The following is a 20,644-nucleotide window of genomic DNA, read 5'->3' as shown; positions in this document are numbered from 1 at the left end:
GGCCATACAAATGTTGGTTTATTTCTGGGCTCTCTATTCTATCCCATTGATCTATGTGTCTATTTTTTGTGTTAGTACCATACTTTTTGATTGCTACAGCTTTGTAGTGTATCTTGAAATCTGGCATTGTGTTACCTCCAGCTTTGTTATTCTTTCTCAAAATTGCTTTAGCTATTCAGAGTCTTTTATAGTTCCATATATATTTTAGTATTATTTGTTCTAGCTAAGGGAAAAAGACTATTAGTAATTCCACTTTTAATAATCTGTCCTGAAAAAATATTAGCACAGGTGCACAAGGGTGAACCTACAGACATGTTTGCTGCAGCCTTATTTATAATAGCAAAAATACTAGATTTATTTATTTATTTATTTATTTATTTATTTATTTATTTTCAATATATGGAGTTTATTGTCAAATTGGTTTCCATACAACACCCAGTGCTCATCCCAAAAGGTGCCCTCCTCAATACCCATCACCCACCCTCCCCTCCCTCCCACCCCCCATCAACCCTCAGTTTGTTCTCAGTTTTTAAGAGTCTCTTTTGCTTTGGCTCTCTTCCACTCTAACCTCTTTTGTTTTTTTCCTTCCCCTCCCCCATGGGTTTCTGTTAAGTTTCTCAGGATCCACATAAGAGTGAAACCATATGGTATCTGTCTTTCTCTGTATGGCTTATTTCACTTAGCATAACACTCTCCAGTTCCATCCACGTTGCTACAAAGGGCCATATTTCATTCTTTCTCATTGCCACGTAGTACTCCATTGTGTATATAAACCACAATTTCTTTATCCATTCATCAGTTGATGGACATTTAGGCTTTTTCCACAATTTGGCTATTGTTGAGAGTGCTGCTATAAATATTGGGGTACAAGTGCCCCTATGCATCAGTACTCCTGTATCCCTTGGGTAAATTCCTAGCAGTGCTAAAAATACTATATTTAGATTGTAAATGACAGTCTACATATCTTAGTTAGGTAATATTGATGAAATGGTGATATGTCCAAACCAGAGAATGCTAGGGAGTAGTTTCAAAGAATGAGCTAAGCCTCTATCAACATGGTAATTTCTTTGTCAAATGTCAAAGCCAGTCACAGGACAATTGTTCTGTGCTCTCGTTAATTAAAAACATAACAAAATCAGAAACAGACAAAATCAACTCTAACCAGAACTAAAGGTGTGGAAGTATACATGCCAAGGGGTTGTTAATAGGGGTTGCTTTTGAGAAAAGTAGGAGTGAAGGGGAATGATAGCTTTTTATTGAATATACTCATTTAAATTTGTGTAAGAGTCTATTCCTATTATTTTTGAGTAATAAACATTTTATTTATGTTACTAAGACATGTAAGGGCCCAAACATAAGTACCTTACTAATCTTTTCTCGAGGAAACTCTTCACACCATTAGTTCTCTTCTTGCTCCTCTTTTTGACGTGAGTCTAACAATGAAGCAGACCTTTGGACAATGTTAGAGCAAAGCGCCATGTTCCCTTAACAAACTTTCGGTCATCATTTTATCAGGACCAGTGCATCAAGTGTGAGTGAGTCCACTGTGCTAAAGTTAAGGCCTCCAATTACTTAGCAATTTAGGAATGTAGGCTAATGGCCCAGAGCATTTCTTAGTACATTTACATAATTGCTTGTTATATGATATTCAAAACCTTTTTCTTCGTTTAATAAACCTTTATGAGTTAACGTATAAACGCTGAGGCATATAAGTGAGGCATATAACCCTCTCACTTGCCAAAAAACGGGTGAGCAAGAAAGTCTTGTGAAAGCTTCAGAAACCCTTTGAACCATCCAAAAGCAAGAAAGTTATCAGATCTAATTTGAGAGCATCCAGACAGGTAAAGGCAATAAAGTTCTCTTTTCCTTTTTTGCACGTCACCTCAAGGAAGATTCTTTTAAGTTGAAACCTTCTACTTATTTGAAAAGTTTTCAATTTTTTTAAAAGACTTTTATCACAAAAGCTAAAATGTTTATTTGTACTGAAATATCATCAAATCTCTATTTGGAAAAATGTAGTCCTTCCATTTTGTAGTTTCTAATTACAATCAGACACTAAGAGACTTGATATTTCTTTAGACATCAAGATCAAGAGTGGCTGTGGAACCGAGATAGACATGAAATAGAAAAGCAAAAAATTGAAGGAACAAACGGGATAAACGGAAAGTACAAGAAATATGAAAAGAAGAAAGAGTAAAAGAGAGAAAGACTGATAAACTTGCAGTGAATGCTAGAATTTAATCCACAAAAAGTTATCCTATCTCACACTCAATTTTTGCAGGAGTTAAGTTTGCGATGAATAATAAGTAGGTACTGCCTGATATTTTGTATAATTTCTCTCTTTGATGTTTGGCCGTACAGGCCCAGGTTTGAGCTCGATGGGACCTCTGAGGGCACTGAGACATTTGAAAGCTGCAATTTGCCAGAAGCACACAGCTGGCTGGTGTCACAGCTGGGATTCGATGCCAGGCCTCCAGAAATTCGTCCTGGCGCTCTTTATCCACAATATTCAAATTGTATCAGGGCATGCGGTGCCCAGAATTTACATAGAGCAGAGAGTAGAGCTCTGTGTATTTATGAGGAGGAAATACATGTCCGAGGAAGAAGAATGGGACTATCTTTTGTGAAATAGCATCTTACATAAACAGAGGTAATTCTCTTTCGTTTATGTGTCCAGAACCCATCATTAAAATTCACATAAGAGTTATTGCCTATTACTGCCAGTTCTACTATTGCTTGCTATCCCCGATGATGAATGAAGCCAGAATAAATGTTATAGATTTTTTTAAAGCTGCATATAATATGGGCTACAGCAATAAACTTACGACATTTCACCTCACTCAGCAAACATAACACGAAGGTCAGGAAAAATAAATGTTTGTGAGAGGGGAAAGAAAAAATATATTATTACAACTTCATAGTCTTCTACTCCTGGGTGATGATGCTGCATCACATTTAATATTTATATGAAAAATGGGCTCAAAATATATGCAAAGGAGAAGCAATTTATCATAGCAAAGATTTGTGGCAGGGCTAACGGAAAAATCATCAGTGAGGCAATTTATAGAAAATGTCATTGTGGTGTCTGTGTATTATTCTTCACATTCTCTTTGAATCATTTAGTGTTTCATGCAATAGCTATATACTGGGTGTCTTTGGTAGGAACCGTGCTGGCCTCTAAGGAGCAGGAGTGGACGGAGAGAGAGGTAGGCTTTTGAAGAGATGAGAGTTTGGTAAGAGGTGCTAACTTCCAGCTCCCGCGTGGGAGATCCCTCTTGTCAAGTGACAGTAAAAGAAGGTTCTCCCATAGATAATGTGAGCTTTAAAATAATCCCATTAATGGAAAGTAGATAGTTTTAGTCCATTTCATGTTGAAAACAGTCTATTGTATTTACTTGAATTTTCCAAAAAGAGAGGAAAGAAGAAAGGAAGTAGTTTCATTTTTAATATTTCCCCACATTTTTACATGGAAAGCAAATGTTATGTGTGCCATTATGGTACAAGAATTACATTTTTTGAAGGAATACTTGCTGTTTATGGTAAGTTCCCAGGCTTGAACAGGTCCATCAGATTATATAAGTAAGACATTTGAGATTGTGAGAATACCTGAGGATATTGTCAAGTGCACAATGTATTACTGGACATATGTCCAAGACAAAGAAGTTCACTTCTTTCATTTAGCTTTCCAGAAGCATCTGTGCTATTTATTTTTTAAGGTTAGGAACTTTCTCTCTCGGTGCAACTTCTCCATATATCAAATATATTTTGAAGCTTAGAATAATAAAATTTCACAGATACTCCAAGGATCGTCTTCTCATAGTAATGATCATGCTGTTTTGTTTTTTTGTTGTTTGTTTCCCTATTATGAGAACCGAGAGCCTAAATTTCACAGGTAATTTTAAATGAATACTACTTATTTTGCAATATGATAGTAAAGTATGAAAATACTCTCCTGACATGACTACCCCAGGACCAACAGAAGTGAGATTCCATCAGAGAAAGCTCTTTTATATTTTTGTTATCCAGTTGGCTCAGATCCCATCTTTGTTTGACAAATATTTAATGATATGCTTGTGAAAATTCCTGAATTGAGTGTTGTAAAGAATACAAAAACCCCTATGGTTGGGTTTTTTGTCATTAGCAATTTATTTAAACACTTCTGTTTTCCCTGGCACTTCTCTCCATAGTATCTCATTTAAACTTTAAACCATTCCTCTAAGTGAGGCAGAATAAATTAATATCCTCATTGAAAAGGCTAGTAAACCGGCTCAGGTTCTGTGATCCCTCTACCAGATGACCAGGGGAAGTTGAAACTTGACTCCAATTCAGGTATTCTTATTTTGTTCTCACACTGAACCCTGCTCTCAAGGAGGTCACAAAACCCCACCCCACCCCCACAGACAAATAACATGCACAAACACACACTCACTCAAACATACTGGACCTCATACTGTACCTCCCACGAGGGAGGTAAAGGCAGAGTGTTGATGAGGGTCATTATCAAGGAAAACCATATTCAGTTGATGGTAAGCAGGACACCCTTCATGGAAGAATTGGTATTTTATTACATGACATTTTTCAAGTCCCCGCTGTGTGCCAAGTATGTGAGATAAACAGCACTGCATTCTCTGCCTTCAGTTAGCCCAGCGTTCATGGGCAGAGACAGACAATTATAACTCAGGCTAACATGCAGAAATGCAGATTGCTTTAGAATCACATGTAGGAGGGGCATGTTCCACTCAGAACAGGTAACACCTGAGCAATGTTATGTCAGTTATTGTCTAAGCAATGGGGAGACAATGATGGATTTTACACAGGAGGGTTATGTCTGCCATGATAAGAAAGAGATTTATTATGGGGCGCCTGGGTGGTTCAGGCTCAGTTGGTTAAGTGTCTGACTTCGACTCAGGTCACGATCTCACGGTTGTGAGTTCGAGCCCGGCGTCTGGCTCTATGCTGACAGCTCAGAGCCTGGAGCCTGCTTTGTATTCTGTGTCTTGCTCTCTCTCTGTCCCTCCCCTGCTCGCATGCTGTCTCTCTCTCTTTCTCAAAAATAAACATTAAAAAAAGAGAGAGATTTATTATAAAGGGGGCTACTTGGGAAGTTATTTCGGCAATCCAGTCAATATATGGTTGAGGGCCATATTAAGTCAATGCCAGGGGCGACTGAAGAGTACAGCTTTGAGAAGTCAAAGGGGCGGTGTTGGTAACCATTTGTATGCTGGGGATTAAGGAAAAGAATTCCAGAGTGATCTTCACATTATGAAAAGATGGGCTTTATTTTAATACATGAACACTTGCCTTATGGAATTGGTGAATTTTATGCTAAAGAAGAATGCAAGTAAAATCCTGGCACATGATTAGTGAATCGTTAAATATCAACATCGATTAGAGCATGGAATATATTAAGTAGCGAGGTCAAGAGACACTTTTTTAAAAAATGGTTTTTAATGTTTATTTATTTTTGAAAGAGAGAGAGAGAGACAGAGTGTGAGCGGGAGAGGGGCAGAGAGAGAGGGAGACACAGAATCCAAAGCAGGCTCCAGGCTCTGAGCTGTCAGCACAGAGCCTGATGCAGGGCTCAAACTCACAAACCGCGAGATCATGATCGTAGCCAAGGTCAGACACTTAACTGGCTGGCCCACCCAGGTGCCCCAAGAATTAAACATTTTAATTAAAAATTATACTGGCAAGGAAATAAATATGAAATAATCTTAAAAATACATGATTTAAAGGGGCGCCTGGGTGGCGCAGTCGGTTAAGCGTCCGACTTCAGCCAGGTCACGATCTCGCGCTCCGTGAGTTCGAGCCCCGCGTCGGGCTCTGGGCTGATGGCTCAGAGCCTGGAGCCTGTTTCCGATTCTGTGTCTCCCTCTCTCTCTGCCCCTCCCCCGTTCATGCTCAGTCTCTCTCTGTCCCCAAAATAAATAAACGTTGAAAAAAAAAATTTTAAAAAGGAATCATATGCAGTATATTTATTATATATATATATATATATATATATATATACACTAAATACTGTGTGTGAATATATGTATATATATACATATATACACAGAGTAATCAGTATATTTGCTGCTTAGTAAGATACAATAAAATATTTTCTTCATATTTTCTCAGTAAATAAGCAGATAAAGGGAGACAACTTTGATGATGGTTCAGATTTGGGAGACACGTACAAGAAGTTGAATTTGACCTTATTAAAAGGGGTGAGATCACAAAGACATAGACTGTAAAGGACGAAGAAAAACAATTGGAGAATGTCTCTTCTGTGATGTGTTTTAGGAAGACTAAGATGACAAGAGTATGAACTGAAGGAGGGAGAGAGGAGGTGGGGACAGTTCAGCTTGGCAGAACCAGGAAGAAGGAAAATGAAGGTGAAGGTGTAAGAAACACAAATGAAGTATACAATACAAGCTTCCTGTAAGTAGGGACCTGACCTGTCACACTTAATGTCGTTTCCCCAATTCCTAGAACAGTGTATAGTCGGTTCTCAAAAATACATGGTGAATGTGGAATGGATGATGTAGAATAAAATGGAGATGACTAGAAATGTCATGAACAGGACAAAGACGAATAATGAATTAATTATTCTGAAATATAGAACATCGATGATTACAAGACTTACGGTGCCATGAGCAGAAAGGAAAAAATCAACACAAACACATGATTTTTAGGATACAATTTTTGGGGTTTTTTCCTGCTTGTTTATATAGTTGAATGATAGAGAATTAGGCATTTTCCAGTGGGTGTTACTGGAGGGTGAGGGATGGGAGCTAAGCTATCAATTCCAGCGAAGGTAGACTGTATCTATCTTGTGTGCTGTAGCATTTTCTAAACCCAACCCCATGCTCATCACATCAAATGTTTACAGTGTGTATTTGTTCAGTAAATAAATAGATAAAGGGAGACAGAAGACTTGCCAGTGAAGTTGTGGGAAGCATACATAACAAGTTGAATTTGACCTTGTTAAAAGGAGTGAGACCACTGAGAGACAAGATGTAAAAAGAGAAGGACAAACAATTGGAAGACAAGTCCTTGGAGAATGCCTTTTTAATTTAGGATGTGAAAAAAAATGGTATGACAGTGAAAGGTAATTAGAGGGAGAGGAAAAGTACCAAGATGGTATGATTTTACACTGGCAGCAATGTGGAGAAGAGATTGGAGGAGAACAAGCCTAATAACAAGAAAGCGAGAGAAAGAGAGAGAATTTCAAGATGCAAGGTTTTTATTAATAAATTTAGAGAAGCTAGGAAGGCTTGATCTGAGAAAAAGATGATTTGATTTGATGACTAGGAGATCATTATCGACAAATGATAAGGAAATTTCAATAGTAAAGTCAGGGTCAAAGCTTGTAAGGGGTTAATGTCAGAAGTTCAGTGATGAAAGAAGAGATATTTTCAGTGACCTCCATGTTTTGAAGTCAGGACTGCTTGGTGACGTAGCTTTTACCAGACTTCGCACAGGTTGTAAAGGGGCTGTTACCATTACGGCTTATAAAGCAGCCTATGTCGTTTCATTGAAGCTAATGGCAATTTAGTATAAAAAATGTAAAACAAAAATAAAACATGCCTTGTTCTTTTTCTCCATTTCCACTAAATAACCATGCGAGTTTCTCCAGACTGTACCAAGTACGCTACATTAGCAGCACCAAGGAGCGGAATGACCCAAGAGGGAAAGAGGGGAGGTGGTTGCACCATCAGCATTGTTATTGGCTCATATCATCTGGGCTTGTAATAAAAAGTGGAATAATCAGCAAGTTACTTTTACCCAGGAGATGATCAGTTCTGCTGTTTGACCTAAAGTGTCTTTTAAAAGGACTTCCCTTTGCTGAGTTTCTCAAAGTTCATATTAAATATTTCATTCAAGCAGAGCTCAGTACGGGCATCTTTACCCACTACTCTGCAATCAGTTTTGAGTCTTAAGACATGGATGCAATTCTAATGTTAATCAGCATAATCATGCAGAAATTTTTAACAGTGTCTCAGAAGGCAGTGGTATGGTCCATGGAGCTAGAGGTGAAACTGAGCTTTTCTGTTCCTTCCTCTGCCTCCAGAGATGACATAGGGAAAGAAGGAATATATGGAGTGTGCTGTTATTGTCTAACTAATTTTAGAAAGCTATCTTTGGAATTATTTCTATGGCTTGTGACATATTATTTGGATATTCTCAGCAATAGTAAACCCTCTGTCTTCGAAAATGGATATAAGTTGGGGAGATAGCTTTAAAGTTTGGACCGATTGCTGGGAAATAAAGTTGAGATCATAATGAATAATTTTATTCTGATCAAGTGAGGAGTAATTTTGAGGCCGTGCACGTAATGTTTTTGTGTATCGTGTTGGTAGGGTCATGTATTATCTATCTGTGTTATGTTGGAAAAAGCATCAGTAGAATGCAAAAGTACTCTTAAGTACTTTGGGCTTGGGATGTTAGAAGCGTGACACTAAGGTTTTTTTGTTGTTGTTGTTGTTGCTTTGTTTGTTTGTTTGTTTTAATCTTGAGATGATACACAAAATACCTCAGCTCAAGTCAGCATTCTGATTGATTCCTGTTGTAAATCTCAGTGATATCTTTATCATGCTTGGGAACGGGGGCAGTGACTGAGAGGGAAATGAGCAATGTTGACCAAATGACTGTTGTATGTGTAGCAAAGAGACATTAAAAGAGAAATATTTAGAAAAACAAGAAGATATCTACAAATAAGACAATTGAATATGTAGCACGAAGAAGTAAAGGACAAAGGAGGAGGGTTTGGAAGGACCAAGGATAGTCAAGAAAGAAAGGCCAATGTTACAAAATTATGCTCATTGGAGAATTAGCTGATTTGCCTGAAAAAAAAGTGCCTTTTGAATCAGGTGAATTGTAATTTCTTGAGAAGTGTTGTACAGCTTTTGCCTGTTATTGGGCCGAAGCCAAGTGTTTCCAGATGGCCACTATAACCAGGAGGCCCCTTGACAACTCACTTCAGAGTCTAAAACAAATGGAAAATGAAAGGTATGGCTCCTTATTAAGATTGTCTATTCAGTCAAACGGGGGCATCCTTTATCAAGCATTCTGCTGATGCTGTGGCTGCTATTCCCATCACAGAAGCTATTTCACTTAAGATGAGAAGAAGAAGTCTCATTAATAAATCATATCACCCGATGTTCCTATAGTATTTAGATGACATGCCAACACTTCACAGGAAATGAAATAAAATGGATCCAGAGAGAATTTTATAGCAGTTTCCCCTCTTTATATGTCATATGGAATCATCAACTTCTGAACAAACTTAAGATTTAAGATGTACATGTCAGTACACATATATCTATGTATAAAATAAGAAATCACCACAGGATTTGCCTAGAAGGTCTTAACAATGAAAGGTTTTTTTCACGTATGTGAAGAATGAGCCTAGTCAAACACATTAAAGGTTGTTTTCAACTTCTGTACTCAGATGAGGCCAAATTATGAACATAAATAAAGGGCAGAAGTCTCACTCTATTTTATGTTAAAGTGTGAAATGTAAAGAAATATATTCAGTTGTTTTCTGAGATATATTAAACTATTCTCCAGAAGATTGGTAATAAAGAAGGAGATGTTGATTGATATATAATACAGATATAACCTAGAAATCCAAGAAACTTTATGTCAGAAAGACAGGAGTGGGTTGAAAATTAGTAAATATGTAAAGGAAAATGTGTATATTTGATAAATAGAAGTCACTCAAAGAAATAGCCTGTCTTGCTTTCCTTTCCTTTCATATCATATATAGTTGCTAAAAATTATTGCCTATTATGTACTGATTGTCTGGAATTGGTTATTAAAATCTGTATGTATTTTAGCAATGCTGTTATTCATGAAAACACATCTATTTTTTCTACAGATATTTTATTTCTGAAAGGGAATAAAATTAAATGCGATTGTATTGGTCTTATCCCTTAAATGGGATTAATTAATTTGAGAAGATGGTTGGTATTATGCTCTGGGTTGTTAGATTATGTTACTGGATAGTTTATTTCCATTCCTTGGATTGAACTGATCCTTGAGATTAAAACAGTATCAGCTATGCAATCATTTAAAGTCATGTGGTTGACCTGAATTGGTGGCTTTAAACATTGTGGCATGGGTGGTTTCTATAGGGAATTTCAGAGGAATCAGTCTTGGACAAAGTAACCCTTACTTCTCTTAGAGATAGTTTCAAATTTGTGTTTCAAAAAATCATTCTGGCCCTATTGTGGAGAATTGAATGGAAAGGAAATATTGGAGGAAGGAAGAAAGATGGGGAGGTTTTCCAGTAATCCAAGTGAGAAAAGCAGTATTACCCATTAGTTAAAAGCATGGACTTCGGCTCCAGACTGCCTACGTTTTAATACAGCATCTTCCACTTACTAGCTGTGTGACTTTGGGAAAATAATATAATCTTCCTGTGTTTCAACTTTTCAATCAAAATTCTTATTTGGGAATAATAATAGCTCCTGCCTCAAGAGTTCTAATGAGAAATACATGAGTTAAAGTACCGTAGATCATGCCAGGCACAAGGCAAGTACAGTGTAAGTAGGGGCCATTAGTGAACTAGGATGATTGGAATGGAGAGACAAATAAGTGGTCCACATCTGAGTATATATAGGTATTAGGATAAACGATAATTAGTGATAGTCCAACTGTGGGGGAGGGGGTAGGAGAAGGCATTGTCATATGTCATTTACCAAAATAAAAATATCCATTAGAAGGTAAAGGACTGTGGAACAATGTGGACTTTCAATTAAAATATCATTATTTTTTTTTTTTAAGAATCATGGTCCTAAGTCAAAATATTTTGGTGATATTGTTTGTTTTGTATGGAGTAGAACATACAGGTAAGTTAAGTCCCTGAGAAAGATTAAAATTAGGAGTTCAGAACTCCACTTAACTGCTACTTGACTTGAGAGAGCCTAAGTGAGAGGTCTCTTTTTGGTGAGACCTGTCTCTTTGTGTATGATGTGAGTCTTGCATCTGTTTTCTCCTAAAGAACTTTCATTCAGCCTTAGAACTCTTCATGTGCCCTCTGACCTTCTAGTGTGAAAGCGTCATTAACACAATAAATCCTTTTAAACAATCAGATATTAGAGGCAATGAGATGTTATGAATGTGTATACATGTCAGGTAATTGCACTTTGTTCTTTTTATACATAATGATTGTTGCTTATCCTTTTTTTCAATAGGGCTGTCCTAAAATAGTTGCCACTTACAAGATTTGTTCAAGAATAATGTATATATTTCCTTGCAGCAAAAATTACTTTTTAATGCCATATAATTCTTTGAATTCCTCAGAGAGAGTGCTAAGTAAATGAGTGTCCATACATTGGTTGGATCATTGATATACACTCTATATTTTTTCAGTTTGATTATTTTATATTTCGTATAAAGGGCATTATGTTTTTTAATGTTTATTTTGGAGAGAATGAGAGAAGAGAGAGAGAGAGTGAGAGTGAGCAGGAGGGGAGGGGCAGAGAGAGAGTGACACAGAATCCAAAGCAGGCTCCAGGCTCCGGTCAGCAACAGAGCCCAACTCGAGGCTCAAACTCACCGACCGGGAGATCATGACCTGAGCTCAAGTCAGACGCTTAACCGACTGAGCCACCCAGGCACCCCGAGAGGGCATTTAAGTGTTAAGCAAATCTGTGGGATTGTATGCCAATTTCAATGATATATCTTTTCTCTTTTTCCTATTCAGTCTGCTCCCAGTTTTCAAGAGGAGTCTATGCTATTTTCGGATTTTATGATAAGAAGTCTGTAAATACCATCACATCATTTTGTGGAACGCTCCATGTCTCCTTCATCACTCCCAGCTTCCCAACAGATGGTACACATCCATTTGTCATCCAGATGAGACCTGACCTCAAAGGAGCGCTTCTTAGCTTGATTGAATACTATCAGTGGGACAAGTTTGCATATCTCTATGACAGTGACAGAGGTGAGTGACAATATCCCCATGTCTTTGCAGTGGGTCAAATTCAATGCCTACACTTGGCATTTACGTGTGATGTTATGGAGCTACACAAATGTATTAAAGTCCAAGGGTCACTTGATTTAATTTTGCTGTGTAAATGAATAATGCAATTTGAAACTCGGGAAACATAGTTAACAGAGTTAAAAAAAAAAAAGTTGTGAACGTACAATTTAAAGATATAGACTCTGTCGACCCGATGTGCAGATGTTCAGTTGTCATTTAATAGCACTTTCTGTCATCAGCAGCCGAGACCCTATGGTGACTACAATCACCAGTCAGTGAATTGTCTGCCTTGAAAATGGGTGTAAGTGACACGTGAATAAATATGTAAATAAGAACTTCTAAGGAAATTAATAGCGATTAAATGTTTTCACATGCAAAAGTTTTATCAGGCAGGTGTGATTGTTGTTAATGGCGCTTTCAAATGATACCCCAGAATCTCTGAGAAGTTGAAGGACTGCTCAGGATCCACTTGAACAACTGGTGTGCAGTTTGACATAAGTCTTCCGACACCAGACCCACAATTTTCCATAATTCTAGGTTTACGATGAGATATTATTTATTAGCACACCAGCTGGATAGACTCTTAGCTTATCATACTGAAGTTGGATTTTCAGGGGGAGTTATTTCCTTTGTGTTTCCCAAATCTCTTGTTGCAAAGCTTTGTATTAAGAGACCTGCTTGACTTGTACGTCATAGAATCCCAGATGTTCTTTATCAAAAATTTATTTATTTATTTGAGTGTAGCTGGCGCACAATGTTACATAAGTTTCAGGTGTACAACAGGGATTCACCATCTCTGTACATTAGGCTACGGTCACCACAAGCATAGCTACCATCCATCACCACACAACACTATTACAATACCACTGAACACGTTCTTTATGCTTTATGCATTTTATCCCCATGACTCATTCATCCCAGACCTGGAAGCCTCTGTCTCTCACTCCCCTTCACCATTTTGCCCAGCTGCCTACCCCCTCTCCTCTGACAGCTATCCGTTTCTGTTCTGTATCCTCTGTTCTCTGTATTTGATAGTTTGTCCTCTGTATTTGTAGGTCTGGTTCTCCTTTTTGAGGGATTCTGATCCTGTTTGTTTATTCATTTGCTTTGTTTTTTCGATTCCACATCCGAGTGGGATCATGTGGTATTTGTCTTTCTCTTTCTGACTATCTCACTTAGCATACTACCCTCTAGATCCATCCATGTTGTAAGAGATGGCAAGATCTCATCCTTTTCTTTTTTATGACTGAGTGATATTCCATTGTATACATAGCACATCTTATTTATCCGGTCATCTATTAGTAAAGACTTGCACTGCTTCTATATCGTGGCTATGGTAAATAATGCTGCGGGAAACACAGGGGTGCATATATCTTTTCAAATTAGTGTTTTCATTTTCTTTGGAATCTCAGATGTTAACTATTCCTGGGTCCATGATTTGGCTTCTGTGGGTCTGTGTACTTACTAAAGCTGTATGAACATTTTGTGCCCATGTTTGCATATGCATTTTTCTAAAGGCAGTATCCATAACCAAACCCCAAAAGGTTAAGAACCACTATTTTAATTTTAAGAGCACCTAAGTACCAAACTGTGCTTCCTTTGGCAGCTTGCTTCCTGGAATATTGAAAGGTTCAAATGAAAACCAGAAGCCTGTTTCGACCAAGATAGGGCACCTTGTTAACCCACAAGGGCAGACAAGAAGAGAGCCAGCCGTCAGTCAATTCTCCATTGATCAGTTTGTAGTCATTTGGGGCAGCAGTCCCATCTAGAGTGCTCAAGCTAGGTGTCTGATTCTCTGCCCCTCCTCCAGGTCCAGGGAATGAGAACGCTCAGTGGAAAAGCCTGTCAGCACTCTACAAGCTGAAAAGAGTTGCTATGTCAACTACTTTTCCCCCCTGCTTTGAGAAGGGAGAGCTTTGCTATTCCTCTGAGGAATGAAAAACTAAAACAACCATTTAGAGAAAATATGGATTGCAATGTGCTGGATGATTCGGAAGCATACTTCTTATTGATGTGATAAAAGGTCTTACAAAACTGACCTTATTCATGGTCTTCCCTGTTGCTCTCTGCCAACTCCTTAAGCACTCTGTTATGTTAATAAAACTAGCCTGCCATCCGGGAGTATTCTGAATACCTCTTTCACCCTTGCATCCTGTTGCTGTAATTTCTGCCACCCAAATATATTCTCTCTCTGGACACTCTTTTTCATTGTCTTCACTCCAGGCCAGGCCACCAGCATGGGTTCATTTTCTCAGCCTCCCCATTTCCACACCTGTTTCTCTTTAATCCATTTTCCACAAAGTAGCTGGAACATGTAAATGCTTTCCAATGCTTTTCTGACCTCATCACTCCTTTGCTTAAAATGCTTCTCATTAAAATGAAGACACAGTTGACTTTAACATTAAACATGGCTTTAATTAAGGTCTGATTCCTGGCAATTTATCCTGCTCACTCACCAAGTTAAATCTGTCTAACTAACCTTCTTTCACTGTCTCCACATGCACCAAACCACACTCTCTCGCCTCAAATCTCTGCACACAGCTCTAGTTCTTTCTCCTCCTTGATGTCTTAGTCTATAGAGGTAGCATTTCTATAGCATGATCTCCTAGTTATTCTCTCTCCAAGAAGTCTCTTCTTTTCCTACATAATACATGTCACAATTTATAATTAGTAGTAGTATTCATTCTTTCACTCAAAAACTGCTACTGAGCCCCTACTATGTTCCAGGGACTGTTTTAGTCACACAGGCCAAGCATTGTCATTTATTTGGCTCTGGGTGTAAACCCCAGGAAGGCAAGGTCCAGGCAGTAACCATTCCACTGGGTGTATAGCTTGTAACTGTACACACGGGGCTTGAGATAATACTGGAACAGAGCTGACAATCAATAAATAGAATGAATAAGTGAATGAGTCAAGCATCTGTGTATTTTTTTAATTAATTAATTAATCATTTACTTACTTGCTTGCTTACTTACTTACTTACTTTAGAGAGAGAGAGTGCCAGTAGGGAATGGGCAGAGAGAGAGCGGGACAGAGGATCTGAAGCGGGCCCTGTGCTCACAGCAGAGAGCCCAATGTGGGGCTCAAGCTCACGCAGTGTGAGATCATGACCTGAGCTGAAGTTGGGTGCTGAACCAACTGAGGCACCCAGGCGCCCCAAGCATCTGTGTATTGTAAGTTTGAGATGATATTAGAAACTGATTCTCATCTGCTAAATTGAAGGATCAGAAGACGAATTCTCTTCACTGTTTGACAAGGTTGAAGGTGGCATTTTTACTTCAGGGCCATATTTCACCCTCACTGTGACTCCCTCTAGGTGAAACCGAACTTTTGAGAAAACTCATGTTAGACAACGGCTGCCACGGATAGAAAAAGAGAAACTCTAGTATTTGAAGAGAGATACTGAGGCTTTGGGAAATGATCAGGTGAAGATGGCTGAGTTTATATACTTGTGAAAGGAACCCAAGACATTTTGAGTGACTTTATTAGTACTTACTTTGGAAATACTCAATGAAAATGAAGTGATGAGGTAATAATACCAAGTTATGAAATTCATAATATCAAGTTATGAAAGTGAAGTGATGAGGTAATACCATTTACATATTCCTATACATAACTTGATAGGAGTTTAAGTTCATCCATGGAGAAAAGAATATTGGTTACAATATCACTGTCCTTAATACAATATTAAGGACAGAATGGCTGTATGGACATATGTTTGAGGTGTTATCAAATAGCTGCTCCCATTTTAATAGAAGAGTATTACACTGGATCTGAAACTATTTTCAGAGATTAATGTGTAAGACTCAAAATACTGGCAAAAACTCGACCTTTACAGTGTTTTACTTGGATCAATGAAATGGGATTTTGCTGATTTTTTTTCTTAGACTGTCTTAATTTTCATAGCTTTGCCATCATATTACATCTTAAAAAAGTTCATTCATGCAGTCATCGTGCGACTGGGTTCCTTTCCTTCGATCCTTAACCCATTTCTCATATACTTCAAGGAAATGCCTTATTCTTTAGTGTTATGTGATATGAGAATGCACCTTTGTTCCCTTTATCCGTACTATGCATGCTTTAAAAATAGATTCCATGGTTTCATCTCTCAATATAGCTCTACATGCTCCAATTTCAGATAATTTGGTCTGTCCTTGATGTGGCAGTCTCTCTACTTCCTGGATTATAAAGGGTTTTTTTCTCTTAAGTTTTTAAAGTCTAATTTGAATTCCAGGTTGTTAGCATACAGTGTTATATTAGTTTCAGGTGTACAGTGTAGCGAATCAATACTTCCATACAACACCTGGTGCTCCTCATAGCAAGTACCCTCCTTAATCCCCATCCTCTAACCCATCTCCCCACTCACCTCCCCTCTGCTAACCATCAGTTTGTTCTCTGTAGTTAGGAATGTGTTTCTTTCGCACGCGCTCGCTATCTCTCTCTCTATCACACACATTTTTCCCTCAAGCTTGTTTGTGTTGTTTTCTTAAATTCCACATGTGAGTGAAATCATATGGTATTTTTCTTTCTCTGACTTGTTTTGCTTAGCATTATAATCTCCAGATCCATCCACGTTGCTGCAAATGGCAAGATTTCATTCTTTGTGTATACATATCACATCTTTTTTACTCATTCACCAATCAACGGACATTCAGGCTGCTTCCATATCTTGGCTATTATAAACGATGCGGCTATAAATGTAGGGGTGCATGTATCCCTTTGAATTAGTGTTTTTGTATCATTCGGGTAAATACCCAGTATGGCCATTGCTGGATCATAAGGTAGTTCTATTTTTTTATTTATTTTTTTTATTTTTGAGGAACCTCCATTCTGTTTTCCACTGTGGCTACACCAGTTTATATTCCCATCAACAGTGCACGAGGGTTCCTTTTTCTCCACATCGTTGCCAATGTACGTTGTTTCTTGTGTTGTTGATTTTAGCCATTCTGACAGGTGTGAGGTAATATCTTATTGTAGTTTTGATTTGCATTTCCCTGGTGATGAGTGATGGTGAGAATCTTTTCATGTATTTGTTGGCCATCTGTATGTGTTCTTTGGAGAACTGTCTGTTCAAGCTACAAATAATTGGATTATTTGTATTTTAGGTGTTCATGTTACAAATAATTGGATTATTTGTATTTTGAGTGTTGAGTTTCATAAGTTATTTATATATTTTGGGTACTAACCTTTTATCAGATATGTCATCTGCAGATATCTTCTCCTATTCTGTAGGTTGTCTTTTAGTTTTGTTAATTATCTCCTTTGCAGAAATAATTAACCTATGCAAAAGCAGAAGCTTTGGATGTAGTGCCAATAGTTTATTTTTGCTTTTGTTTCCCTTGCCTCAGGAGACATATCTAGAAATAAGTTGCTACAGCCAATGTCAAAGAAGTTGCTGCCTGTGTTCTCTTCTAGGATTCTCATGGTTTCAGGTCTCAAATTTCGATCTTTAATCAATTTTGAATTTATTTTTGTGTGTGGTGTAAGAAAGCCATCCGTTTTCATTTTTTGCATATTGCCGTCCAGTCTTCCCAACACCATTGTTGAAGAGACTGTCTTTTACCGATTAGATATTCTTTCCTGCTCTGTGAAAGATTAATTGACCACATAAGTGTGGGTCCTTTCTGGATGTTCTATTCTGTTCTATTGATCTATGTGTCTGTTTTTGTGACACTGTCATACTGTTTTGATTATTACAGCTTTGTAATATAATTTGAATACTACAGCTTTGTAATATAATTTGAAGTCCGGAATTGTGATGCCTCCAACTTTGCATTTCTTTTTCAAGATTGTTTTGGAAATTTGGGGTCTTTTGTGGTTCCTTACAGATTTTATGATTATTTGTTGTAGTTCTGTGAAAAATGCTGTCGGTATTTTGATAAGGATTGAATTAAATGTGTAGATTGCTTTGGGTAGTATAGACATTTTAACAATATTTGCTTTTCTAATCCATAAGCATAGGATGCCTTTCCATTTCTTTCTATCATCTTCAGTTTCTTTCATCAGCGTTTTAGAGTTATCAGAGAATAGGTTTGTCACCTCTTTGGTTAGGTTTATTCCTGGATATCTTATTATTTGGGGTGCAATTGTAAATGGCATTGTTTTTTAAATGTCTCTTTCTGCTGTTTCATTATTGATGTATAGAAATGAAAGAGATTTCCATACATTGATTTTGTATCCTGCAACTTACTAAATCCGTTTATCAATTCTAGCAGTCTTTTGGTGGAATCTTTTGTGTTTTCTATGTTAGTATTGTGTTAGTATTGTGTTAGTATCGTGTTAGTATCGTGTTAGTATCTATGTTAGTATAGTTAATATAGTGAACATTTTAATTCTTCCTTACCAATTTGGATGCATTTTATTTCTTTTTGTTGTTTGATTGTTGTGGCTGGGACTCCAGTACTCTGTTGAATAAAAGTGGTGAGTGGATAGCCTTGTCTTGTTCATGACCTAGGGGAAAGGCTCTCAGTTTCTCCCCCTTAAGGATGATGCTGGCTGTGAGTTTTTCATAGATGGCCTTTATTATGTTGAGGTATGTTCCCTCTAAACCTATTTTGTTCAGAGTTTTTAATCATGAATGGATGTTATACTTTGTCAAGCGTGTTTTCCTCATCTATTGAAATGATCATATGGTTCTTAACCCTTTCTCTTATTTATGTGATGTATTATATTGACTGATTTGTGAATATTGAGCCACTCCTGCAATTCAGGAATAAATCCCACTTAGTTGTGGTGAATGTTTTTTTTTAATGCATTGTTGAATTCAGTTTGCTAATATTTTATTGAGAATTTTTGTTTGTATGTTCAGCAGGAATATTGGCCTGTAGTTCTCTTTTTAGTGGTGTCGTTATCTGGTTTTGGTATCAGGGTATTTCTGGCCCCATAGAATGAATTTGGAAGTTTTTCTTCCCTCTCTATTTTTCAAATAGTTTGAGAAGATTAGGTATTAACTCTTCTTTAAATGTTTGGTAGAATTCACCTGTGAGGCCATCTTCTCCTGGGCTTTTGTTGTTTGGGAATTTTTTGATTACTGACTCAATTTCTTTGCTGGTTATCAATCTGTTCAAATTTTCTATTTCTTCCTGTTTTCGTTTTGGTAGTTTATATGTTTCTAGGAATTTATCCATTTCTTTTAGGTTGTCCAATTTGTTGGCATTCAGGTTTTTTCCAATTAAAAAAAATTTTAATGTTTACTTATTTGTGAGAGAGAGACAGAGTGTGAGTGGGGGAGGAGCAGAGAGAGAGGGGGACACAGTATCCAAAGCAGGCCCCAGGCTCTGAGTTGTCAGCACAGAGCCTGACGCAGGGCTCAAACTCACGAACTGCGAGATCATGACCTGAGCTGAAGTCAGATGCTTACCGACTGAGCCACGCAGGTGCCCCTGGTTTTTTTTTCCAATTTTTAATAATTACTTTTCTAAGAGTCTAGAATTAAGTAAACATACTGGTAAATTTTAATTTCTAAATATATTAATTGATGTTCTTTTAAGCAGCATAGGGCCCAAGCATGATAATAGCTGTCGAACATTCTGCCCCAAATATGAACTGGATTAAAAAAAAAAAATTAAAATGTTCTGTGCTTTGTTCATTGCACTGCTGTTAACTAAGACGGCCACTTACACCCTTCCTGCGTCCAACCTTCCATCAAAATACTGAGCAACATGTCCAAGAGTCCACATCCCAATTATTAATGAGGAAGAACATAGACGCATCCTAGCCTTCGTAGAGGTCATCTCTGACTATTTCAAGTTTGCCCACGAGAAGAGTGCTGAAATGTTCATTTGGCACTTGTGATGTTTTAGGACTGCTGGTGTCTTCTATTTATCCAGGCAGCAGCCTGCCACTCCTTGATGACCCAGTGCTCTTCCTAAAAGCTGCATATTATTACTTCATAGACAGTCAGTAGATGGATCTTCAATGCAGTTTGAACTGTACAGTAATGGGCTTACCTGTGGTAATACATTAAATATAGTTTCATCTTTGGATATATTTGTATTAAATTTGAACCAAGACTTTAATCGAAATGTGTTTTTTTTTTAATTTATTAGTTCAGTGTCAATAAGGTAAGAAGTTAACACATTCCTATTCACAGTAAGTAAAACCAGAACTAATGCTTTATATCTTTAGGTCTTGATTTTGATTTTGAGCCATACTATTTGTTCCCTGAAGGGAAGGCACTTTGATTCCAGTTCCAAGAAGAAATCATGCATAGAATAAAATTATAAATTTCTTTTCAGATGTTCCTGAGAAAGTCAATGAGGGAAATGTATGTTAATCTAATCTGGCCTAGGCATGCTGCCATGATTTAGTTATCATAAATATTAATTTCTGTGCCTGAAAGATGAATAAGGCCAGTGAATTTTAAATGGAAAAAAGAAAATGTTTTTAAGAAGAAAGAAATAGTCTGTATGAAATATACCTATTTGCAGTAATCATTTTTAATTCTACCCACTAATGTGCAAACTAAAACACTTAAACTTTCCCTGTCTTTAGGCTGATGGCTTTTCTGTAATTCTGTCATAGTATTATTAACACTAGCTCAAGATGAAACTGTGAAGCACTGATAGTAATACTTTGGTAGAGTTTTAGGGAGATTGTCAGCTTACAAATAGGTTATACAACTATAACTAGTCTCATAACAATTAGGCAAAAGAAGTTATGTAATTTAAC

The 20,644-nt window shown here is 37.4% G+C and overlaps 1 protein-coding gene across 5 annotated transcripts in view; it reads left to right on the top strand.

Annotated features, from left to right (window-relative positions):
• GRIA2 (glutamate ionotropic receptor AMPA type subunit 2) overlaps positions 1-20,644 on the top strand; it is a 161,207-nt gene that overhangs the window by 71,545 nt on the left and 69,018 nt on the right. For all 5 annotated transcript variants that reach the window (XR_015250163.1, XM_025921728.2, XM_025921726.2 and 2 more), the window contains exon 3: positions 11,696-11,935. Coding sequence is in view for 4 of the 5 variants with exons in the window: in XM_025921728.2 (XP_025777513.1) it covers positions 11,696-11,935 (240 nt within the window). In the remaining variant the exon portion in view is untranslated. The remainder of the gene's footprint in view (positions 1-11,695; positions 11,936-20,644) is intronic.

This window comes from Puma concolor, chromosome B1 (genome assembly GCF_028749965.1).
Source record: "Puma concolor isolate L17-30 chromosome B1, mPumCon1.1.hap2, whole genome shotgun sequence".
Taxonomy (NCBI): Eukaryota; Metazoa; Chordata; class Mammalia; order Carnivora; family Felidae; genus Puma; species Puma concolor.
This window is presented reverse-complemented; position numbering and strand designations above follow the sequence as displayed.